General features: G+C 32.7%; 1 protein-coding gene across 1 annotated transcript in view; it reads left to right on the top strand.

Moving 5' to 3' along the window:
• CenG1A (Centaurin gamma 1A) overlaps window positions 1-25,608 on the top strand; it is a 197,418-nt gene that overhangs the window by 37,610 nt on the left and 134,200 nt on the right. Inside the window, exons 3-4 of the mRNA XM_085809112.1 lie at window positions 6,434-6,521; window positions 6,626-6,711. Coding sequence (XP_085665238.1) covers window positions 6,434-6,521; window positions 6,626-6,711 — 174 coding nt within the window. The remainder of the gene's footprint in view (window positions 1-6,433; window positions 6,522-6,625; window positions 6,712-25,608) is intronic.

Below are 25,608 nucleotides of genomic sequence, written 5' to 3'. Positions count from 1 at the left end.
CACACCTTATTTTTAGGCTGTCAGTGGCTTTTGTTAGTTCATTTGTTTAATCTAGTTCTCAGCAGCTGGTGGGTAGCTATGTGCAATTTTTTTAACTCTACTGCCGTCATACATTGGATGAGATAATAGAATTTAACTTCATTGCCAACTGACTCATCATCATGAGTTCTACCAAATTGGCTAAACTGTGAGGCAGTCTTTCACTTTCCTGTTAAACTTAACCCGTTCTGTTTGGGGTAGCTTTCCCCCCCCCCACCTATAGTTGGTGCCAATTCACACACACACACAAAAAAAAAAAAAAAAAAAAAAAAAAATTTGTACATTCTTTGGCATGGGTTAAAGCTACATCTAAATTTTATTGATATTTTTCAGTTTTTCTCGTATTCAGCATCAAAAACTCCAGATTCTACATTCTGCATTTATTAAAGCAGCACAAATTTTTTTATCATCTAGTTCAGCTTAATTTGCAGCAGTTTGCTGTAGAGTAGAAAATTTAATTTTAATTCAAGATTTTACTGTGTTGCATTTAAAGGAATTGTAATGGTATGTGAATGTAGCTATAACAGGGTGTCTTCTCGTAACAAAATTTTCCCTTTTAAATAAAATCTTATATTAATAATGTGAATATTAACAAATTAACTGACTTCTACCTTTAAATATCATGCTTGTAAATCACCACAATTTTGAGAATGGACAGGTTACTAAGCTACTTTCTTCTTATAAAATTTTATTATGAACTTATTCTGAACATAAACAGTGATGCCAGTTGCACCAAAAAATTATTTCATTACATTTATTGCTTAATTCAGTTTATCGCTTCCTAAAGGTGCTGTAATTATGTCACACTGAATGCTCATCATTTTCAGATACTTTAAATGAATCTGTGATCCCAATGCCTTTGCATGTACTGCCTTTAACACCAAAGCAATTCTATAGTGAAGCCAAGCCAAAGCAGTGTAGAACTTCATAGACCGATGATGTGTGGCATTTTGTTTTGTATGTTTTGATTCGAATAGCATTTTGTTTTGGAAACACTTGATCACTGTGCCCAGCTGGGCGAGATTAAATCCTTCAGAGGCTCAAAGCACTTTAAAGAAATTCCGATGCCCCCCACAAATGTTTGCACCAGTTTTTTCCCTTCATTTCTTCTCTGTGTGTTTTGGGTTAACTGCATCATGCATTCCATAGTAAAACTGGCAATGGAATGGGAAACATTTTGATTCCCCCTTTTCTGAACATCTAAGGACCTTTTTGTGATGTCTTTTTTCCATGATGCCCTAAGCACATGATTAATGGTTAATCGAGCCGTTGCACAGCTATGGATTCCCCCCTGGCCAGCAATACATCCTATTCTTACTGTTCTAGCAACATACTCCTCTGCTTCTGACTTGATCATAACCTGTGATAGCTATCCAGTATATTAATGATATGTAGAGCAGTCATGGGCCAGTAGTATGTGGATGAGATTTTATTTGTCTTTTGTGCTACCATTTCTGGCTACCTATGACTTTGGTTGTACAGGACTAGTTATAGCAAGTCTAGACACTTAAACGACCTGCTCTTTCCTTGGATGTATCCCTTTTGTAGTTGATGGGGGGGGGCGGCTGAAGCACAGCTGCCATTGGGTTTTAACTGATTTATGAACAGATCATACAGTAAGGTTCCATCTGTGATTTTTCTGTTGCTGTCTCATGTTTAATTCACTTACTTTGATAAAATTTCAGTCCAGTCTGCTGCTTCCTCCTTTGTTTGCTAATTTTCTCTTGCATCAGGAATTTAAAAAGAAAGGGGGAGAATTTCTATATTTTCAGGTTATATAAAAGCTGTTGATATTTATGTTATGAGGGGATTTGTACAGTATTGCTAATAAGTCATGCAGAGCCATTGTCAAGCACTTCCTGCTATGTAGTTTTAACAATGAAACAGTTCTTTCTGATTATCTGCGCCTCCAGTTTCAATATTTATTGAGTTTTAATTGTGAAATGTTAAATGAAAGTCAGTAGTAATGTATTATCCAGTTGACTTTGAAGCTGTTGCAAACCATCATGACTTAGTGATAATTAGGGATACGTATGATATAACAGCATATTCATAACATCTGTACTTTTATTTGATACAACCCCTACTTATTCTTGATAAGCAGCATTTTATGTTTATGAATAAGAATATAAATTAAGTGTTAGTGTTGTATATGTTCTTGCATAAAAAAATAAATGAATAAATAAGTTTCTGGGTCTGCCTTCTACAAAGCAGCAAGCATTGGATTATTTTCAAAGATATGGGATCCTACCATCAAAATAACATGTATTAACCGCTTGCCTGATTATCCCGAGTTATCTCGGGTTCATATATATTGCAGTTAATTATTATCCCGAGAAAACTCGGGCGAAGCAGAATTTGTTAGTATGATTTCTTTTATCACGGTTTTACTCGGTCTGGAGGAAATGAAAGGAAATATTTAGCTTTGATTGGTAGTTTGCCAAATTTTGTTGGTTGCGCGGTTCTTTTGGAGGGACTGATCGCGTGTTTCCCTATTGTATAGTATACATTGGCTTGTGGATTATTAATGTATAAAGAAGGATGCAAGCATTGAAAAAAAAATAATGGCGATGATGGAAGATAGCAAAAGCGATGATTTTTCAGATAGTGATTATGAAAACGTGGGGGAAAAAAAAAAATCCCAACGAGACAGTGTACTTTGTGCTCCCGTGAAAGAGATTCCAGCGGTAAGCCAGTAAGAAAAGAGACCAGATACCAGTGTAGAACGTCAGGTATCACTCCATGTTGTCCCTTGTTTCAAAACTATCATACAAAGATTAATATTTAACTTTTTTTCGTTTGCCCGAGATAACTTGGGATAGTAATCTAATATTAAAAATAAATGCTTTTACACCTTCAAAAAATTAAAAATTCAACTTAAAACCTACATATTTTGATTTGTTTCGTTTTGTTGTATTTAATAATAAAATAAAAAAATGTGATGATTTTTTGCAATTTTTTTCAAAAAAATTTGTCAGGGAAGCAGTTAATCAACAAAATAAGTTAAATATGGCTGACAAAACAATTATAGATTATAATAATTACTTGTGGAAAGTTTATACTCGGAGAGTTTTAAAGAGAGCTTCCAGTAAAATTGGAGGGCCTAAGAAAATAGTAGAAATCAATAAAAGTATTCTTACGAAGTGCAGAAACAAAGGCGGGTCAAATACCAGTTCTTAACACATTGACTGCCAGTCTCTAGAGATGGGGTTGATAGTTATTGCCTTGACATCGAAGTAGATTGTGCCCAGAAGCCAACATACTAATTATTGGAAATATGATTTAAAATTATTAATGAAATATGATTATTTTATATCTAAGTATTATTTAAGCATTTCCATATGGAATTTCTTAACTACGCGCTGGCGCGTGATTTGCAAAAAGTGAATCAAAATAAGTAAAATAAGTGACAGTATGCATTATTTTTATATAAATCTGTATTACAAACATATATATTACAAATGAATTTATTACATGATAATTATAATGGTATTATTTATTAATAATACCATTATAATTATCATGTAATAAATTCATTTTTACGCTATACCTTACATTTTAGAGTGTTATTTGTGTGTAATCTTGGAACAATCTAGGCAGTATCCGGGAGATCCTTCGCAAACTTTGCACACATATATGGTATCTTTTCGTTTTCCTTCCGAATAACAGCTTTTACACTGCTTTCGCAGTATTTTTCCATCTTTTTTCTCTTCCCGCGTTTTTAGTACATGCTCCGATTCAGATGGATGACACACAGAAGCACGATGAACAGATGGCTGTTTCAATAAGCATCTTATCACGGATAGACGATAGTCATAAAGTGACATATTTCTATTGGAATACTTGTTGTAGATAAAGTGGGAATTGGACATCATTATTTGCAAAATATGCACAAAAATTTTCGTGGGCCACCTAATCGTTTTTCTTTCACAAGGATAATGAGCAAGCATCTGGTCTTGCTTATCAATACCTGCCATAAATTTATTATACTGAATTACAGGTAGTGGTTTTGTTTTAACTTCACCTCTTTTGTTTGTTTTTTCCACCATATCATTTTTATATTCATTGGAAATATAAGTGACGTCTCTCTTATCCTTCCACTTAGCAATCATCACACCATTAGTATATTTTGCTACAGTTTGCCCTTTCTTCAGTTTTTTTTCTGTTACCTCTTTCCGAAATGTCTTCCTGTTGTTTCTAATTGTCCCAGTACAATGAGTTTTTCTATCAGAAAGACATTTTGCCAGTTCATAGCTGTTATAATAATTGCCCATAAATACGCTATGCCCTACATCCAATATTCCCTCAAGTAAATTCATTACGACTTTCTGTGCATGTCCTTTTCCACCAGAATCATCCAACATACCTGTATATACCATAAATTTGAGAACCATACCATCAGGGGTTGTGATCATGTACAGCTTGATACCATATTTGTGACGTTTATTTGGTATATACTGTCTAAATATAAGTCGTCCACGCCATAATACCATCGACTCATCTAAACTAATCTCTCGTCCTGGGTAATATATTTCAGATACTCGTGCGTTGAACAAATTTACCATACTTCTTATTTTATATAATCGATCCTTTGGAATTTCTGTATTCTGCTCTGGAATTTTTTCGAAGTGCAATGCCCTCAGTAATAATAAAAACCGATTCCTGCTCATGTTTTCAGAAAAAACATGTAAACCAAACAGTGAATCGGTTTTCCAATAATCTTGTATGCGGTTGATTCGTATAGTTCCCATATGTAAGATCAATCCCACAAATGTCAAAAGTTCCTCTTTTGTAGTGTCTTTCCAGGCATTGATTCGTGAATGTTTCTTTTTTTCATGGTGAAAAAGTACTTTATGAGCATAATCATTAGTTTCAGCAACTACTTCCTCCAAGATACCGTCGGTGAAAAAATGCCGAAAGTAATCTGTAGGATTGTTACCTGAAACAGTTTGGAGCAAACACTCGGATTTTATGAAAGAAAACTGCTTCATGGATGTTGAATCATTTTCCCAAGTTAAATTTTCCATTATAGCGGAATTATCGCGCTGACATGTTGCACCTTGAATGATTTGTTCATCATCTTCATCTTCAGAATCCGAAATATCATGGGCATCATTGGGAGGAATGAATTCTTCGTCACTGTGACTGTCGTAACTATAATCACTCGGGTACTCGTCCGATAGCTCAGCCAACAAATTTGCAATTTCATCATCCGTTAAATTCTTATTATTTTGAACTTTTCTTTTTTTGGGGCGCGAAGGCCCTGCACAATTATCATCTGTATAACTCATATCACAAGATTATTTTTTCAATCAAAAATTAAATATTAAATTCGAAACCACGATTATTTACAGATAGTTTCTAATCATAACTACATGCCAATACCAGCAGAAATACCCTGAAAGCAATGCCAAATGAACTAGAAAATGAATAATCAGAAGTGGATTTTCCCGCGCCAGGGCGTGACTGGCTACTGAGACATCACCCCACATCACACGCTGGCGCGTGATTGGCTTTTCGGCGATAGCGCCACGCCACGCGCAAGCGCGTGATAAGCAGTCAATGTGTTAATTAAATAAAAAGATGTCAATTCCTTTGAATTCCATAGCAACGATTGGTTCAAATTTGGCTATATCTTTGCCAGATTTTGTATTTTGATGGTATACAAATTTCATAGTCATCAGAGTAATATGTTAGTACCTCAGAGCCCTTCTGATACTGACTAGTGAGTTGTTGCTCGATATAAAATATTATGATTAAAGTCTAAAGAAGGTTGAAATAATCTTTTTTACTGAAACGAACAGAACATACAACTTTTGTGCACAAGTAAATGGCGCCACTTCCGGGTATTTAAAATGACAAGTTGAAATTTCAAATTCAAAGTAACATAGTCGAAAACTACGCGAAGGTTCCTGCTTAAGCTGGCTTAGTATTTTAAATGGTGTATTTTAATGTATATGTTAAGAATATATTGTCCATATGGTTTCTGTTCTTGCTCATATTATTTATTTCAACTGAATTGCTTCTTTTTATTATTATTTATGAATGGAACTGTAACTATGATTTGTAAAGATATTCAAGCAAATGTTTCTTGCTAATTCACTAAGTTGCCAGTGAGTATCTGTATGAGTTATCATGGGGGTGCAGATAAGTAGAAAGGTCCTAATAATCCAAGTAATTGCATTTAGAAACTGTCTGGTTATATAGCTGTTGCTCCAAAATCACTGAATAAAGGAGCTGATTTTGAAATTAATGCTTCATTTTTGTACTGTTTGCAGCAAATGTTAAAATATGAAGTATCAGATATACTGTGGCATAATTAGAGAATATTTACTTAAATTTCTGTTTGATTAAATGTTTGATATGTTGTTGATATTAAATGTTTGATTTTTAGGGCATTGTGGGAAGCCTTTCAAGTGGAAAATCTGCTTTAGTTCATCGGTATTTAACAGGTTCCTATATGCAGGATGAATCTCCTGAAGGTAGGATATTTTTGATTCTGTTTATAATTAATTTATGTATCTTTGATTTTCCTTATAATTAATTTACTATATTTTTTCCTTATAATGATGTGCATACCTTATAGGTGGTAGGTTTAAGAAAGAAGTGGTTATAGAAGGCCAAAGTTATTTGCTGCTCATTCGAGATGAAGGTGGACCTCCAGAAATACAGGTTAGAGCAAATGCTTCAATTTTTTTTTAAAAGTAATTCAATGCTTTAATATTGGGTTTGATCAAATGAAAAGTAGACGATGTTGCTAAAAATTTCCCTCTTGATGCTGTGGAATAGCCAGTCATTATTAGATGTAGCCTTGGATGTTAGGTGGAAAAAGGGAATCATTGCAACATGTAACAAGGTAAGACTGTACGATAGTTATGTTACATAGCACTGGTTTGCCCTCAGTTAGATGATAGTTTTGCTTGATGAGTGTACTGCCTGAAAATGGTTTTAAATGCAGAATTCTTCAGAAAGCAAACAGCATGCATTTATATGCTTTTTATCAGCAAATGAACCAATCAGTATTTATTGGGTGCTTGGGACATGTAGGGAAAATCGTGTTTCTTAAAGAATTACCCAAGTATATGTTTTCTTCAAAACTATGGAAGCCTGTTGAATGGTTTGAGACCTAGGTAATCAAATGCAGTTATCAGTTTTTAAATTCATGAAACAAGATATATAGCTAAAGACATATTGTAGGATGACTATATCTTTCTTAGAATAAGATTTTACTTTGAATCCTAGCACAGTCTAGATAGTTATACATAGGGAGTTGGGATGCAGAATAATAGGTACACGAGTTAGGATGCAGAATAATAGGCACACAGTAGTGCTGGTTCTTAAATACATAAAAGGTTTTGAATGCACTTAGCATTGTAGTTTCTATTGCAGTATTAGAGTGACCAGCTTTCCTTTCCAGATTTGTGATGGGTGATGAAACATCATATTTTTTCTTCTAACTGGCAACAATGAGTGGGTCTTTGATAGAAATATCCAACTTCCATACAAACTGTTATATTACATATTGCGGCATTGACTGAAAAGCTGTTAAATTTGTTCTTTAATGAAAGAGTGATATTTATTGATTTCCTCTATCAGAAAGGTACTTGTAGAGAATGGGTAGATTGCTAATCTACTTTCTTTTTGTAATCCCTTTTCAATAAACAACACTATTTATTTAGTTACACAATTTTATTATAAGTTATGACACATACAGTCCATAAGAAAAAATTTCTAGAATAATTGTGTATATACATTTACATTGCAGTTGCAATTTCAATTAATCCCAGTCCTCCTACCTTTTTATTAATAATATGCAATTAGTAATCAAAATATGCAATAAAGTTCCTAGTTTGAATTAATAATTCAGCTTAAAAGTTCAATTTAAAGATCTAGAAGTAACTTAATAGTCCTTTCACTTCTTGTCACGACAGGTTTTTGGTTTGTTGGTGGTCAGGAAGAGATTATCAGGCAAGGAAAGTTTCCTTTTTTATTCAGATCCTCTTCAACTGATGCAGATAGCTCCAGAGGGAAAATTTTCTCAATGGGTTATAACATCTCTCCATACTTTTGGCTTCATGTTTTCTACATTTGATGCGTCAGGACGTAACTCTTCGAATTGCTTTTATACTTTTTATGTCCAGAGTGTTTCTCTGAGCTTGGACATCATAAACAAGTAAGCCAGCATGGTGCATCTTTAAATGCATATCTTCAATGATATATATTTTATGAGTTTATGATTCCTTGGAAGCAGCAGAGGATACATAAAATTTTGTGTGATCTTTTCCTTCAGTCAGATTGATCTTGATTTTTATGATATTTTCTCCATCCATAAAGACACTTATTGATATCAATTTCTTAATGGTTTCCATGTTATGTACTTCTTCTTGTATTACCTGCATAAGAGTCTTCTCTGCTGCAAATAGTTCATATACCTTAGATTCTCCAGTTTCTTTTACTTTCTTACTGTTTTGTGCATTCCTCTTAAATTGAAATGTACATGTTGCTATGATTTCAGTTGCCTATTGAATGTAAAAATTCACATCTTCTTCAGAATGTTTCAAAGTCACACAGTTGTCAACATAGAAGGAAGTGTTTAGTTTCCCAGCAGTACTTTTGAGAGGTGCCTGATACTGCTTCAAATATGAATCAGTGACAGCTCCTAAAGGAAAAGGACTGCAGTTTAGTCTGAATACCTCATGGTAGGGGCAAAATTCTTTTATCTCTGACTGTTAAGCATCTTTCATCAGAGAAACTGTAGAAAATCTCTGTCATCTTGATTCTTGGACATTTGTAAGAATGCCATGCTTATATCTAAAATATTGCTTATCATCATCTCTCTTAATTTAAGCAATATTACTGGGAGCGGCTCTAGAAGATTAGGCTCTTTTGCTGAACAGTCATTTTAGGGAAGAAAATGTTTTCTTTTTACATGGTGCATCAAATACTCCTCTAATTAGTGTCGAGGAATTTTCTTTGAAAGCTGGTTGATGTTGGTTCTTTGAAAGCTGGTTGCTTTTTCATCAAAGTGAGGAGTCTCTGACTTAATTTTCTTATAAAAAATTAGATCATTCAGTGCATTATATAATCCAATGTTTCTTTTCACAAATTATACATCAAATGCTAGCCTTGCAATTTTTTGAATGATGCGTGATTCTCAGACATACAAAACAGGCTTTGCTTTTCCTTAAAATAGCCTTCCTCTTCCCTTTAAAAGACATCTTTTGGCTTTTAAGGCACTCATGAGAATAACATGTTTTACCACAGAATACACAAGCAGGTGTCATGGCTGTAGTACCTCATACTGGATTGTAAGTGGTCGAGAGAGAAATTTTGCTTTTATGTGCTTTTGATTTTTATTTAAAATTTCATTTGATTTGAAATTGGTTTTGGGTAAAGAAATTTGTTCTTTGCTTTTCAAAGAAACAACAGCAACTGGGTTACTTTATCACCATAAGAGTTTTGTTTTCTTCTTTTTTGATCACTGGATTGTGTAGCCATACCCTTGTGTTGACGGTTTATGCTACAAGACTTCAAACTGGTTAGAAGGTTCATTAACTCTTTGAAAACCGAAGCCTTCGCTAACCTGCATGCTTAAAAATACTGAACTGGCTGAAATGGTTTTCAAGAGTCATAGCAATTTCCACTTCTCCCCATTCATTAACGCAGAAAGAAGAGTGAAGAGTTCAAATGACATCCTTTCTACTTCCTAACAAATAAAGATAAGAAACCACAAATAAATCCTTTTAGGACAAGCTGTCTGCAATAAACTGATACAATGCATTTGGGAAAACTGCACTTGCTACTACATGCCTTAGGGGAGGAAGAAAACAACATCGTAATTTTGTCAGTTTCGGGCGGTTGTGATCATTTGAATGAAAGGCTGTCTGAGGCGTTATGGTTTTCAAAGAATTAAAGGAAGGTCGAAAACTTTGGCAAAATGTAAAATTAACTTTGTTTAAAATTAAAAGGTAAAATGCAAAACTAAATACATGGTGATAAGCCGACGCCAAATGTTGACCATGAACAAGCCTTAACAGTGAAGTGCAGATGCAAGGGAATCTCTCAGTGAAAAGTTCAAGTCTTTATACTTGCACTATAGCCAGCATGCACAGGTACAGCACAGCGAACATGGATACTTCATGCAAATGTCAAAATGCAAATACTCTGCCACATCCTTAACACATTTTTAGGAATGCATTGTTCTAGCAACAGGAATAGCATGGTGGGAATAGTTGTCAGCAATTATGCCAGTCAGCTCTAAAAACCTCAAATGTGACTCCAGTCTATCATAGAGCTTCTTTGCTTTCACATTCAGAGCATTTTTATTACCAATGCTAGCAATTCTTGAACATAATACTCAACAAGTAGCTGTTCCTGGCCAAACCTCATTTTTAAGCTTTTGCATAATTATCAATAGTTGGTGGATAGCTGGCTACAATCTCTTATGCTCTACTGCCAGCTGTCGTGTATAGAAATTTTATCTTCACACCCAATCCAGTTGACTTATCATGAATTCTGAACTGAATGCAAAACATGAGCCAATCTTTCACTTCCCCGTTAAATTTAACCATTTCTACACTGCTCAAAACAGTTAGGGAATATTATGATTTTGGATGTAAATTGCAGATGAAGAAATGTGACTGATACGTGATGTTTAGGTGTTTTAAGATATGAGAAAAGGAAAGGAAGCAATGAACAGGGAATAATTAAATTTTACTAATGGTATTTGTCGGTAAACAAAAATGCACAATATATGCATATTATACAAACAGAACATGTGATTTCTCTGATACAAATAAGTTTTAATAAGGGGTATAGTTCCACCTGACCGAAAACAGTGTTGCACAGTTAATGAGGCATGGAATAAATAAGGTACCAATAAGGGACTGAGTATTCCTTTCCACTTGTATAGTAGAGAGCTGCCAAACTGCTGAATTGTTTCTGAGAGAGATAAGGAGCTAGCAACTCTTCTTCCTATAATGTCCAAAACATGTTCTAATGGGTTATTATCTGAGGAACATGCTGCCAATCCATTCAAAGGATTTCTTCGTTGAAAAGGAAATTATTCACTAACTGAGCATGATGTGGTATGTCATTATCATCCATGAGAATGACATCATCCCTGCTCGCTCCAGCATAAAGGGCAACAACAAGTCTGAGGATCTCATTCATATATTGCTAAGCCAATACTGCTCCATTCCTGATAATGTGCAGATCCATGTGGATATTGATAGAAATACTGGCCCAGAAATACCACTCGAACAGTTTTATGCACAAATAGAAGTGTTCAATAAAGGAATGGTGAATACTCACCTTGAGGTTTCTTTTACTGTTTCAGTAAATGAGTCTGTAGATGGCAAATATCTTTGCTTAAATCTAAAATTCATCAGAATTCACAATGGTGATCTAATATTTTAAAAACATTTAATAAATCATTAAAGTTACAACCTCATTTTAGAGCAATTTACAAAGAATGGTATGCACACAAAATTGACGCAACTACAATCCAAAATCAAAACCATTAAAGTTGCAGTCATAGTTACAGAGGTAGGAGAATGTTCGTAGTAGCAGGAGTATTTCATGTACCAGGCTCCCTCAAGATAAGAATCCGCTTATTGTCAGGTTGTACACTAAAGCAGGACTCAGCTGTGAAGAGTATGTTGCTTCATTCATCTCGTTCCGATCTTAAATGGTCTTGTGCCTACCTTCTGTGGGCAGCAGGATGGTCCTGTGTCAACAAAAGACAAACCTTAGGTATGCAAGCATACAAACCCCCATGGTGCAGTTGATTCTGAACAGTTTGAGTTGAAGTTCTGGTACTGCTAGCCCTCTGAAGCTGCCATTTCAAGAAAGTGGTGTTCATAGTGCGATTTCTTCTGGCTGTTACACTAACAGCTAGAAGAAACCGCACTAAATACTGATCGTTATATTCCATTGTTGCAGGCATACTGCCTTGTCCTGATCTTCGGTGAGCATTTCCAGTTTCCGAAAACCGCTTCCGTAGTTTGAATGTCGCACTTTAAGGAACTTCCAACATTTCTTCTGCAATGGAGTGCATTTGACCTGCTTCTAAAAGACTAATTGCTATCCAGGCTGCCAATTCAGCAAAATAATCTTGCTGAAAAATTGTATTCACTGTTAAAATCATTCAACATGTGCCAGTTGTTTTTAATCTTCCCGTACAGAAGGAATGCTGCAGGTCGTTTTTCACTCCTTATCTTAAATATGTAGTTTTTAACGTCACAGGCAAAATTTGCATATTCCCAACATTGTGAACATTAGAATTTTCCTTTTTAACCTCTTCTATTAGAATTTTCCTTTTTAATCTCTTCTATTTCATTTTTGTTTATAAAGTTGTTGATTATGTGGTTATTTCATACCGAACACACATTATCACCTGATTGTTCTGAGTAATGTATTTTGGAAACTTCTAATTCCCCCCCTCCTGTATCCAACACCAATGGTTAATGAAAATTTGAAAGTTTATTGAGGCATGCTTTGATAAGAATGTATGCTATATTTAAATTTTCTTGTATTCAACATCAAAATCATCAGATTTGACATTTATTACAGCAGTACAAATTTTATCACCCAGTTCAGCCAGATCTGTAGCAGTTTGCTCTAAAGAAGAAAATTTAATTTCAGTTCCCTCACATTTTAAATCTGTTTTATTTAAAGACACTTTTAACAAATTGTAATGTACCATGGATATTGCTTTAACAGACATCCATTTTTTAATATGATATTTCATGTTAATCAAATCTTAAATAATTAAAATCAAGAAATCCTCTAATCTTTATCTTTAAATATCATATCCATATGTTATCACAGTGTTGAGAATGGATAGATTGCTAATCTACTTTCTCATAAAACCATTTTGACTAAACAACAATATCTAGTTAGGTACACAATTTCATTACAAGTTATCTAGTACAAGAAAATGGTTACTATTGTCTACAAGAAAAAAATATCTTCAGAACACTTTCCCTAGATACAGATACATTTACAATGCAGTTGCTATTACAATTAACTTCATAGTATTGTTAAACACTAACAATTGTGTACCATCATAGAAAACAGAAAGAGCGAGTACTGAGTGTTAAATGTGTTGTTTTCAGATAATCCTCGGGTGCATTTATCTTGTGAAACAAAAGCTTTTGTAATGAGATTTTACTGGTACAGTACAAAGTCCGTAATCCGGATTCATCGGGACTTCGGCGATTCCGGATTAGGATTTTTTCTGGATTATAGATCATCAATTTAAATATGGTAAGATGGCATGCAGAAATTGTACAATTAAAAATATGAAACCGTAATTTATGAAATAAAGAGCAATTATGATCTAAAGGATATCAAAATTTACAAAAAAAAAGTTTAATATTTATTTGTTTTCTTTATTAAACATTTCTTTCAATGTAAGTTGTTTAAGTTGCTTCGTTTTTTATGCTAATACTTTCTCTTTAATTCTTTCTTCTATAAACAGACATAATTTCTTGTTCAGTTACAAAGTTCCACTGCTCAAATCCTGTAATTGCTGTGTCGAGAATACCGACTAACTTGTCAATCGAAATTTTTTCGTTTTCAATAACCTCTCTGTCACTTTCTTCACTATCGGAAGTGCACATGTTTAAATGCTTTACTGGCTTTATGGGCATGCGTAGCGGACGTGCACATTAAACGCGCGTGCGTGAAAAGTTTGTGGCTTTGAGGTCCACATTATAGATCATTCTGGATAATGGACGTCCGGATTACGGACTTTGTACTGTATATACAAAAACATCTGCTATATAGCCTGGTCATGCCACTTTGCATTTACAATTTGTTTGGTCCTGGGACACATCTCAAAGGTCAACATTTCCAACTGAATGCTGACCTGGGACACATCTCAAAGGTCAACATTTCCAAATTAATGCTGAACTATATAATTATGTGACAAATTGGTTCTTTTGCCATCCTGTCTTCAAGAAGGGTGTTATTGCCTCATTTCTGCCATAATTACTTTTAACTAGGGTGTTTAAACACCTTTCTATGACATTTTCCACCTTTTCATTCGATTATACCTGATGTTGGTTGTTAGTCATAGAAATGAATGCCTTTAATTTATAAACAAATGAGATAATTTTACTTCAGAGTATGAACAGGAAATCCTTTCTAACCATTTTTCAAAGTATAAACCATAAAAATTCATTTGATATTGTATTTAATTAAAAATGTTTTTGCATGGCAATATTGCCTCATTAATAACAAACAAGAATAATTTGTCTAAAGATAGCCTAATAGCCTTTGTGATGCTGTCCTATTTAGGAAAACCAACCTGTTTTGGAGGGGACAGTTCTTAATAATGTGCTATTTTTCAATGAATAACTTTGTAACATTGTTAGCAGTGGCGCTGTTAGATTACTAGGAAGGTAAATACTTGCAAATCCTTAATTTTCATCTGTTGGGTTCAGATTAATTTAAGTTTTTCAGCTGTGGGCATCAAAAGGAATATATTTCTTTAACCTGTAGCTTGCAGCAGAATCTTCTAACCATTACATAAATAAAACTCTTTCTCTTTCTCAGAGTTTTCTGGGAGTTTTATTAAGGAGCTAAAAAGTAGTAAAAAGTATAGAATGAACTTTTTTTAGTAAAAGTTGTAGTACTCGTTGTGTTTAGTATTTTATAGCTACCTGAAATGTATCTTTTGTTATCAGCAAATCGATTAAATGGGTTTTTAAATTTTTTTTCTGGCATTTTAATGCTGTATGTCAACTTGTGACAAAACAAGATCTTGCTTTTACATTGCTAAGTATGTTGACCTGCAGTTTCTGTTAATTCTAATACTGATAGGCTGTTAACTTGTCTTGATGTATATTCATCCCATTGATTAAATAGTAAAATAGTATTATTTTTATGATATTAATATAGTACACTGGTATCCAAAATTTTTTCATGTGCATAATGATGTAATAATTTTTTCATGATGTAATGAAGCAGTTTATTTTCCCTAAATATTATCTAAAGGCAATTTTAATTATCATGAAACAATCAAATTGACAATCAATTTGATCATTTTGTTTCTGAAATGTGAGTAATGGATGATGTATATAGCATAGCAATTATTCTGCATACAGTACATTTTCCTGAGAATATCTGCAGTTTGGGCTGTGACGATACTGATTTATGTGAATGTTATTAGTATTTTTTGCCAAAATTATAAAAATGCAACATTTGAACACACAAATTGTTTCTTTTCTAACGAGAAATATTAATTTAAAATTACATACTATTGAACCCTGCTGTAACGAAAATGGCTTATAGCAAACCCCATGTTAACAAATAAACTTTTTGGGCCATTCAGTTAATGTATACTGTAATAGTGAATCCTCAAGAGTATGAAAATCAGATATAAAGGACTGTATGGATGTCTTTGAAAACTTTTTTTTTTTTTTTAATTTAGCATATTTTTCTGAAAATTTCTGCAAGTTTTAATATAAAAATTAGTAACCATAAAAATCATCTGCATTTAGGATGTTATAGGGTTCGTATGGTCCTTTTAAAAGTCGTATTTCCCTTAAAAAGTCCTTCACAAACACATCCCTCCCCTTAGACAGATAGCTGTAGTGTGTTTTGCCATAATAAATTAAACTCCCTCAAAAAATAAATAAGAAAATTTGGCTGACAGAAGATGCAGCAATCTTATGTTTCTTTTGTATTTTAAAAAATATGAAGATAACCAGAGTCTTTAAGTTTGGCCAAAATCAGCAGAAGGTCCTTAATTTTAATCATCTGAAATTTCTGTCTGTTTTTACGACTGCCATTATGAGCATGAATTAGCATTTTGGAGGAATATTTTTGGCGATTCACTGAAATATATGGTTATGTTTTTAATGGGTTTATGTGTTATAATTTGTTCCTATTTCTAATATAAATGGTGAGATACTTGAATTTCTAAGCAAGAAGTGAAACATAAGCATTTTGAAATTCATTTTTTTCTAATGAAGAGAGCTCTTAAACAACTTTTCGCTTCTGGGGATGTGAATTCTTTTATTAAATATTTCTAAATTTGGTTAGCAGCTTTTTCAATACATTCTAAATGCATTTAGTATTTTTTGAATAGCAAAAATCCTTAATTAAATCCGAAAATTCTACAATGAAAAGGAAACGTGTTGAAAAAAGAATCGGAACATATAACGAAAATCATTCTTCAAAGATATATGCAGTTATTATTATGTAAATTACCCATTTGTTTATGATTTCAGCCTTTACTATAATTTTCCATTTCTGTTTCCTCATATGATAGAGTTACTGAGACAGCTTAAATTAAGATGAATTTAGTCTTTGACCCCTAGTCCACATTTTTAGCTTGAATTTAACTGTCCTTGTTTAATTGTATTGCCATGAGCACTAACCGAGTTTGTTAGCATCAGAACATGCCTTTATGTTCCAACTTTTTAAATAAGAGGCTTATTTAAACCTGTGTCTGATATTGTAGTTATTTTCGGACAGCAATAATTTGCTTCACATGTGTCGGGGGGGGGGGGTTGAACTATTTAACTTTTACCAGATCAAGTAAACCCTCATAGGTACAATGTGGAGAGATTGACAAGTTAAGAGATAAAGCACGCAGAAACTAGCGAGAACATTGGTTTGTGTATTGAAACAAATTTCTGATTGTTAGAAAAGATGCTTAAAAAGAAGAAAATCGATATAAATTAGCTAAAATGTCTGGGAAGGCTTCAAATTAAAAAGACACATAAATATTTTGTTGAGTGTTTTTGTTACAAAACATAAATGTTTTGTAGCTTTTAATGTGCGATTATCCTAATATCGTCTAAGAATCAATGCCATAAATTATATGTATTTTAAACTTTGAAACTTTATTAGATTGTGATTTTAATAGGGCCTTTTTTAAACAAATATTCTTAAAAAATAAATAAAATTTAATAGTGGACGTGTAAATCCGTAATGACGAAGGTTATCTAACTACCTAATTTAATTATTTATAACTAACTGCTTACCCTTAAAAATTATCTCTGCATATTAAAGCCAGTTATTATCTTTCATTAATCCTTACTGTGGTCACAAGCTAAAACACAAAAATGTAAAAATAAATGTAAAACATATTATTTGCATCTAGTGAGACTTAAAATAATACAAAACAACTTATCACCTCTAGTGCTTTAGTGGCTTATTGGAACCTTAAAGTATATTAACTGAGTTACAACCCCTGGAACGCTACACAAAGCTATGATAAAATCAGCTGTTCTAATCAGCTGATCTCTAAGCAAGCAGCAGTGGTGAAAACACCCAGTCTTTTGTTATGAATCATGCTGATAATGATCTTACTTCTCATTTTAACTTATGCAGCTTAACAAAAAAAATCTACCTGCTATTTACTAAACCTCTAGACTGAGCAAGTATGTGACAAAATGAGACTTAAAAAAAATCAGCATAAAGCTAACTGTTAGGAAAACATAAATAAAATGTCACTTACCTTCTTTCAAATATGTCTAACTATTATAAGTGTAAAATATTTAATGCTACTTGATAAATTTTATAAAGTTTATTTTTTCTCAAACTTGTTAATAATTATATTAATTAATTGATGTCTAATAATACATCCTACTTAGGGATCAATTTTATTTTTAGGATGGTATTACAAAAGTGAAGTTCAGGCATAGATAATAATTTTAATTGAATTTATTCAGTTCCCATTTGCTCATAGATCCTAAAATTTTTGTTCATTAATTGTCCTTAAAAGTACTTAATTTATGTGTGCTGAAAGGTGTACAAACCCTGTATTAGGATCTAAATTTTATCCATAACGGAAAGTATTTTTACATTATTTTTCTTTTTACATTCACCCCCTACTTTTCTATTAGTTCTAAACAAATGTTATGCAAGTCATCCAGCTCTAGGAAAATAAGGCTACAATCCAGCTCTAGGAAAATGAGGTTTGATATGTTAAGACAACCATTTGGTGTACATGACCATTGAACCAAAAATATGAATGAGTTCTGTGATTCTATTCACATTTTTTGACTGATCTGCCAGACAGAACTAGCTTCAAGGTTGATGCTGTGATGGACATTTTGAGTTTTTGCTTTTCCAGGGAAAAGAAAATAGTGAATCTTCTGAACTTGCAGTTTTACTATTTATTCTTCTTTTAGGTAATGAAAGGTTTTGATTCTTATTGGTTTGTTGTGCTTGAATAAAACTGCTTTTGAAGTTCTGGCCTCTGAATAAGTTCTGTCTTCTATTTTTTATTCTCTTTCAAAACATAAGCTATTTTTTAGAAAGGTTATTAAATCTTTGTGTTGCAGCCATATATGTTTTGGATAAAATGAGTGCGTTCTGGATTTTTGGTGAAGACACATAGGTGACGAAATTATCTTCCTTTTTTGTATTTTCTAAAGGAGCAAAACCTCTTCTCATATTCTTGACAAAGCTGTGCTCTTTTTTTATAGTGAAAATTGACCTGTATTGTGAGTTACTTCTGCTGAAAATTATTCAAAAAATATAAAAAATCCAAATAGAAAAAATTTAGATATAAAAACGAAGCTAAGAAAGGTGAAGCATTTGCGATGTTGGAAAAGCGTTGCTAAAATGGTTCACCATTGAAAAAAGCCATAATTGGCTAATATATGAACAAATGCCTAGAAATGTGCCAAACACTTTGGGGAGATTGGAAAAGAACAAAAAACAAATTTAGAAACTGCACATGATAATAATTGAAATTAAATCTTAATATGAGTTTTTAAAAATTAGATTAATTAGTCACTTCTCTGGGTAAATGCGACTGTTTTAATCATTTTTCTTTATTCATCATTCAGTTTTTACAAGTTTTTGTGAGATAATCCATTTTTCCTATCAGATTGCATATAGCAAACCAAACTTCTGTTCTTTTGATGTTGATTATAGCAAAGTTTGACTGCAGTTGGAAAACAAAAACATGTTGTTTATGAATATTTTACACACAGAACATGAAAAAATTTTATGCATACATGGAATCTCAGTTTTCAGAATTTCGGTAACTCTTTAAAACATTTCATCCTTGATATCTTCAGCAGTGGGAGGTAGCTGTGATCTTAGGAAGATCACAGATCAGCATTTGTGAACATTGAGAGGCTTCTCTGCATGAGACGTACATGGGGAATTCTTGTGTTTCAAGTTTTAAGGTTTCCGGGAGCCTCATCAATAGCACGGGCTAGTCTGCTGGCAGATGTTCTGTTTTACTATGGATTTAATTTGACGTGAGTTTTACATAAAATGTCATGTGTATAAAATGTGTACTGATCTAAGTTTTTTTTTCCCCCGAGTCTGTGTGAGTGTTTGTGCTCATGTATTTTTTTTGCATTTTATATTATCATGTGCTTCTTCTGTATGTGTTCACTGTTTTGCAGTTGACTTTCCCCTTTTATTGCAAACTTATGCGTAGGAAAAAGGGCTAATTTTTTTATGTAACTAACCAAACTTTGCAGACAAATTAGCCCAGCATCTTAAAGGCTACCTATACGAGCTAATTTACGTGGTTGCCTTATGATCCATATCAGATCTCGTTAACATTACAGTCATTGAAGAGCAACCAATAGCTCCAAAGTAACAAAGAAATAAAAAAAGGGAGGATCTTTCTGTACAAATTGTTCTCTTTCTCAGTAACAGATGGCACCAGCAAATGAAAGCGATGGTAGTTGAATGAGCAAAATTGTATTTATTTCAGAAACAAAAGTTGTAGGCACTTACATAATGTATTTTCTATATTTATAAGGAATCACTTGCCTTCTCTCAAGGGGTACTTATGGCACTCTAGGTGGCACTTGTGATGTAACTGGTTCTATATCCAGCTGGCAAGTGGAAGATCCCGTGGGTTGAATCACAGCTAGGGCATAGCTGATTTTTTTGCATTGCATGCTCCTAATACTATGATAGCTCTATAGTTGCACTTTCCTTCGTTTTTAACCTCTAAAAAAAGTCTAATATTCCAAATTATGTATTTTTCCTTAACCAAAATGGAATAAAAATACAGTTAAAAAAACTGTAATCAGAAGCTGGTGTAATATTAAAATACAGAAGAGCAGTATTCTTCACATTTTTTAAGTAATATGTAACATTTGTGATATTTAGTTATACAGTCAAAAGTCGTTAATCCGGACTCGTCGGGACTTCGGCGATCCCGGATTATAGATCATCAGTTTAAATCTCGTAAGATGGCATGCAGAAATTCTAAAATTAAAAATATGAAACCGTAATTTATGAAATAAAGAACAATTATGATCTAAAGGGTATCAAAATTTACAAAAAAAAAAAAAAAAAAAAAAAAAAAGCTTAATATTTATTTGTTTACTTTATTAAACATTTCTTTCAATGTAAGTTGTTTAAGTTGCTTCGTTTTATGTGATAATATTTTCTTTTTAATTCTATAAACAGAAATAATTTCTTCTTCAGTTACAAAGTTCCGCTGTTCAAGTCCTATAATTGCTGTGTTGAGAATACCGACTAACTTGTCAATCAAAATGTTTTCGTTTTCACTAACCTCTCTGTCACCTTCTTCATGTCTTTATCCATTTTTTGCAGCAATTCCACTTTTTGTTTGATGGACACCGAAACATACTTTCATTTTGTAGTTCCTTTGGGAGCTCCAGCATCGGAAATTCTATTTGACATAATCGAAAGTTCAAGTTTACTTTTAGAAAATTGCTCTAACAGTCTGCAAAAAATAATAATCCGGATCCAGTTCGAAGATTAAGGAACAACACAATCATCAACATTAACTGAAATAGATAATTAGATAATTTTAGCTTATACTGTCCATTATACATAAAACGCGCACACGAAAACATATTTTGCGCTTGCGTACACGCATATGCGCAGTCGTAAAGGTCTTACGCGCACGCGTAAACGCCTATGCGCATGTGTCAACGCAGCGCATGCGCAGAAAGTTTTTAGCTTTGAGGTCCAGATTATAGATCATTCCGGATTATGCGTGTCCGAATTAACGACGTTTGACTGTACTAGATGCCCCTTTCTCTTGGTTAGTCCATACATAAAATTTTCTCTGGATCATTAGTTGAGAGTTTGCCCAAAGAAAAAAGAAATTCCAGAATAATAATGTTAGCATAGACCTCTGTAATAAAATAAAGACATGTACAATATTTTATTAAATTTTCTGTAATATGTTGGAAAATATAAACACTCTTCAGTAGTAAAAGCTTGATACAAATATGTATCTGCGATACATTTTCTGTAAGAAATTGTAGTGGAAATAGTGTTGTGATTCTTCCTTTTCCTAGTTTACCTATTGCTTTGTTCCATCATTCAGTTACACTTAGCTTTTGAATGGTTTTTAACCTAACTGGATTTTTCATGATGAAGCCAATACTGTGGAGAGGAAAGTGTTAAATTTCATTCTAAATGTATCACCCATTTTCCAGTGTTGCTGAAATTTGTACATTATTTTTAAAATGAACCTGCATACATTAGCATTACGATGTACTCATAATTGAAATACATGAATGATGTATTTCAGGTTTTACTGAAAATAGTACTACGAATATGTGTACTTTTTAATCTGTGTTAGAAAAAACTAAAGGTAATTCAAATTCCAAATTTTCGTGAATTTAAATTCTAATTCTGAAAGAATTTCCAATTTTTTGAATATCAGACCTTTTGAATCTAAATAAATAAGTAAAAGAAAAAAAAAAAAAAAAAAGAGAGAGAGAGGCGGGAGATTTAAGGAATTAAAAAAAAAAAAAAAATACTTAAAGGTTTCTAAATATAGCAAAATTTGAAATCTGTATTTAATGAAAACAAAATTTAAGAATACATTAAAAAAATATATGTGCATTTATGTGATGTGAATGAAATTTAGTAAATGAAATGTATAATAAAATTATGAATCTTAAGGTTTATTTTGTCAATATAGCTTGACAAACATATCTCTCAACTAGGTTTGAGGTTTGACTAACAATCTCAGATTTCAGGTAACAGGCCAAAATTCAGCAACTCTGACCGAATTGTGATTTTAGCTTTTCAAATACAACTAAAATTGCAGTAATCATGCTTTTTTTTTTTTTTTTTTTTAAGTTAATGTTTTTTGTCAGTAAAATTAAACCTTATTTTTCAAACGTTTTGAATTAAAATTTTACGCGATTTCATAGGTTAGAATTTGAATATTAAAAAGAGTGTTAAAAATTGATCTTTTAGAAATTCAAATTTATTTTTAAGCCTCTGAAGATTTAGATATCTCATCCTTAGAAGAAACAAAATTCATTTGATAATCCAGTTTGCATTTTAAGAATCAAGTCGGTCCTAGTGAACAGGCTGGCTGCATGAGAGTTTTTCCCCTATGTGTAATGTGGATGTGAGACAGTTCCCCTTAGAAAACCCTCCATGAAGGCATCCCTCCCTCTAGGAAGATAACACTCGCATACTTTGCTGTAATTAAACCAAATGAAACCTAAAGATTTAGATCAATTATATATATTTTATCTCATTATATTCATTCTCTTGTTAACTGTATGCAAAAAGTAAAATTATAATTTGTTATGAAAAATCCCATAAATATTGACAGCTTATTTTAAAACAATTTTTTCTTTCTTGAATAGCAAACACACAAACCAATTTTCCCTGGAAAACTGTAAATGAAGGCATCCCTGACCTTAGGCATCTGTCCTCATGTGCTTTGAAAGTTTCAAACAACAAGCAGACAAACCTTTCTCAAATAGCAGTTTCTTGCTATGTCCTGATTCAGTTGTTTTATTTTCAGAGAAATGAAACAACGGATGAATTAATAAAGCAAAATTACTGAATTTTTTTTCAAATTATTGCTTTAATCTTCACTCATATGAAGAGCTTTCTATCTTAATGTTCTTGTAATGATCATTATGATTCCTTCATTCAATTTCAGTTTATTTCTGCTAAAACAAGTCAACAATTGTAAATGTGGAGAGGGAACCAGAAGAAATTGCTCAGTTTTCTGTCTGAAATAAAGATTATTATTACATCACTCGTTAACTTCAAATTTGTATGTTGTAGGAACAAACTTGGATTATGGAGAAATAAAAGCTCTTCTCATATTTATATGTAACTATATAAATTACGTAAAAGTTGTGAAATTCTTGTTCATTTACTTCGTACATATCCTGTCATGAAAATCTTTTTCATTACTTTTAAAACAGTGTAAATATGAAACTGTGGGTCTTTGAAAATGTAGTTTTGGCTCCTAAACATGGCTCTGAAATTTCCTGACTCCTAACATGCAACTTCTACTATCATATCTAAGTTTGGCTACTGCTGTTATAAATATTGGCATGCTTGAGCAAATTCTTATTGCAACTCGAACATATGGGCCTACTGGCAGCCAAGCGATTAAAGCCACTGAACACTGGCAGTTCAGTCCAGGGTTCGAGTCCTAACAAACAGGCTGGCTGCATGGGCACTTTTGTGGTGTTCCCCATTGGTACTGTGGATGCGAACAAGTTTTTCCATGGGGCAACTCTTACTTTCCATGTAGTGCCTAATGGTGGAGTACGTAATTAAGAATGTCATCCTTTTTTATTGGAAGCATATGCTGAAGTATTATTAGCTGTTGGGAGTTTTTTTATAACCTAGGAGATAAAACTGGAAACACACATTTTAAGCTGCTGTATTTTACTTTGTTTTCTTAGAGCAGTGGTCTTCAAAGTTTGTCGATTCGTGAAACCCATAGAACTATGAAATTTTTTCGGGGATGCCCATCTTGCCCTTAGAAAAATATATCTTAAAATAATATTTCAAGTAGATTGATATGTTATAGGTACTATATGTAAAGCCAATTAAAAGTACTGTATTTCTTATTAAAATTTTTCACCATAAAATTAATATTATTTAGTCATTACCAGCATTAACTCATCCTCCCCCCTGAGTGTGTTTGCATTTTTTTTCCCACAAACTATCAAAGCTGTTAGTGTTATCTGCAGTCACATTTCATATTTTGCATTTAATTTATTTCCATATTTTTATTGCCACATATGTTGAGGAAGATTATTCACTTAAATATGTTGTTCGAAATGGCATTGAAATGTTTATGAGTTATGTGTGTGAGAAACTTCTAGGTATTCTGTGTGAATTTGCAACCAAAAATTTAGGAGCTGCTTTTTCTTAAATTTAGATTTTAATGTTGAACCTGTTAATATGTTGATAAGCCATTTACTTTCCTTCATTCACAAACATCTATCATAGTATTAAAACAGATTTTTTATCCAGTAGTACTTCATTTTTCCTTCTGGGAGATACTCTCTTATATTGTTCAATTGGAAAGGATGCTCCTTTATATAATTTTAAGCACTGTCATCTAAATTCATTTAATTTTCCATCAGAAAACCATTTATTTTTCAAAGCAATTGCATGTCAGTCTCTTTGATATACGATTGCCACTTGTTAAGTTTCAAAACCAGTGCATAAATTTTTTCTTTTAGTTTTTATATGTGCTTTCCGTTCTTGAAGGAATATGTTTACTTTGTTTAGAATGGCAAACATGTCTGCTAAATAGGATAAACATAGCAACCAATATTTTATCATATAATTTTGGAGCACAGTCATGACTTCATTCATTTAAAAAAAAAGTCTGACTTTATTGTTTGATTCAATATCAGTTCAAGACTTTTCATTTCAATAATCAGCTGACTACTGAATATAAAAGAGTTCAAGGTCACTGGATAATTTTTCACATAATGAACCAAACAATCTTGAATTTAAGTCTCTTGACTTAAAATTTATCATTTTCACAGCATTATGTAAAACTTCCTTTAATCATTTGGTATTTGTTTTACCACAATGAGTATGTTTAATCTGTAATGCAGTTGAAATTATTCATGATATTGCTCCTTTGTTGGAACAATAACAATTTTGCTCCATGTATACAAATATGCGAACATTAATCTCAGCGTAGTTGATTTTCAATTGTATAAATGTTAATAAGCTCAAATATTTTTTTCTGTTTAGTTCTTTCTATAAGAGATTTCTTGGACTGTAGGACTTGAAGTACAGTGAAAAGTCTTTAATCCGGACTCGTTGGGACTTTGGCCACTCCGGATTATCGATTTTTCCGGATTATAGATCATCAGTTTAAATCTGGTAAGATGGCATGCAGAAATTATAAAATTAAAAATATGAAACCATAATTTGTGAAATAAAGAGGAATTATGATCTAAAGGGTATCAAAATTTACAAAAAAAAAAAGGCTTAATATTTATTTGTTTACTTTATGAAACATTTCTTTCAATGTGCGCATGCCTAAAGCATACATTACGCATAGTCGAAATTAGAAAATTGCAACCAGAAAACTGTTTGATTTGTATTCGTGATATTTATAATGATGAGGAATTTGATTTAAATCATATCAAAGACGGAGTACATCGAGATGAAATACTACATTTAGTAAGGAATTATAAGCCGAATAAAATAAAAACATCTGCCCTGAAGATTAGGATAGTGCTGACAGATCAACTTCCAGCCAATTGCACGCCGCGACGCTCCCCCTCCCCTCACAGAGCAGTGTGAAATTGATAAACAAAGGATCCTTTATCCATTTTTTGCAGCAATTCCACT

Source organism: Stegodyphus dumicola, chromosome X2, assembly GCF_044657685.1.
Source record: "Stegodyphus dumicola isolate Sdum_Otavi_A_Nest chromosome X2, ASM4465768v1".
Classification (NCBI taxonomy): domain Eukaryota; kingdom Metazoa; phylum Arthropoda; class Arachnida; order Araneae; family Eresidae; genus Stegodyphus; species Stegodyphus dumicola.
The sequence above is the reverse complement of the archived record's forward strand: the minus strand, read 5'-3'. Positions and strand labels throughout refer to the sequence as shown.